The sequence below is a fragment of the Eimeria mitis genome, genomic scaffold (genome assembly GCF_000499745.2).
Source record: "Eimeria mitis Houghton genomic scaffold, Emh_scaff441, whole genome shotgun sequence".
NCBI lineage: Eukaryota > Apicomplexa > Conoidasida > Eucoccidiorida > Eimeriidae > Eimeria > Eimeria mitis.
Genome location: NW_013572726.1, coordinates 13754 through 14837, shown reverse-complemented (window position 1 = coordinate 14837; position 1084 = coordinate 13754). Strand labels below are relative to the sequence as shown.

The 1084-nt window shown below is 57.2% G+C and overlaps 1 protein-coding gene across 1 annotated transcript in view; it reads right to left on the bottom strand.

Moving 5' to 3' along the window:
• The window catches only part of EMH_0012400 (uncharacterized protein), a gene marked incomplete at both ends in the record, with an annotated part of 567 nt that extends 123 nt beyond the window's left edge, over window positions 1-444 (bottom strand). Inside the window, one exon of the mRNA XM_013499528.1 lies at window positions 3-444. Coding sequence (XP_013354982.1) covers window positions 3-444 — 442 coding nt within the window. The remainder of the gene's footprint in view (window positions 1-2) is intronic.
• Between the last annotated feature and the right edge of the window lie 640 nt (window positions 445-1084).

Here is a 1084-nt window from a genome sequence, read left to right as displayed (position 1 = left end):
CTGTGGCAGCACGACGCTTGTGTCTTGCGTGAGGTCCCCTTCGGACCGTCCCGCCACCCTACGCTGAGGGCAGTCTCCAGACTGACTAATACGACCTCTCGTAAATCTGTTGCCAACGAAAGCCTCCCGTCGGCACCCAGCCCCATCTGGCAGTGGGACTGCCGGCGGGTCGCGCGCAGTTGCCACCTCCGGTGACAGTGCCGCGTGTCCTATCGTCTCACGCATCCCCGCATCGCTGTGTAGCTCGCTGCGGTGGTCCCTTTTACTCGTATGTCCTTCTTCAATTAGCAACGTTGTCCCGGCGTGAGACTGTATTGCCAAGGGTTGCTGGTTCTCTCCCAAGTCCGGACCCTTGGCATTCTCCTTCTCCTCTCTACCAGGCAACTTCTTGCTCCAATATGGGGAGACTGGGATGGGGTTAGGCCCCGTCGCTACGGCGCACATTGTACCTTTGCCCCTTATAGTTCGCCTAGTACGCTCGTCTCCCTGAACGACTAGGCTCGATCGTTTAAATGCCTCGATTTGTCACCTTGAGGACACACTTGCTGCTGTCTGGGCTGCCTTACGGGCTCCTCTCTAGGCCGAGCCGGCGTAGGACAGTCTCTACCGTAGTGATCCCATCCCCCACATCTGGAACGCATTTCCCCATTCCGTCGTGTCACGCCTATGCGGAGCGGACAGTACCTGCTCACATGCCCCTTTCCTCTGCACTCGTAACACAGGGATCCCGTATTAGCATTACCCCTAACACTCCTGCTTGCCCGTTCCCTCTGTAGACCCTGCTCTCGTTCACCTTGAGCCCATCTACGCTTGGCGTCCTCTAAGTCCCTTTGGAATCGGAGGCGCTCTTCACATGAATCCTTCCATGTGCCGCAGTAGCAGCCAGTGCTGCCGCAGCGTCCTGCCAGTCGGTGAATTTCCTCGTTCCACCGCGGGTCACCTTGCGGTATATGTCATCTGGTAGATTAGCTAAATAGTAACCCACCAACAAGTCTGGTGCCATAGATACCCCTTGTGCAACTATGGCTGCAAAACGCGAAGAGTAAGCGGTGTGGTCATCTCGCCACACATTCTCTGCCGGCAG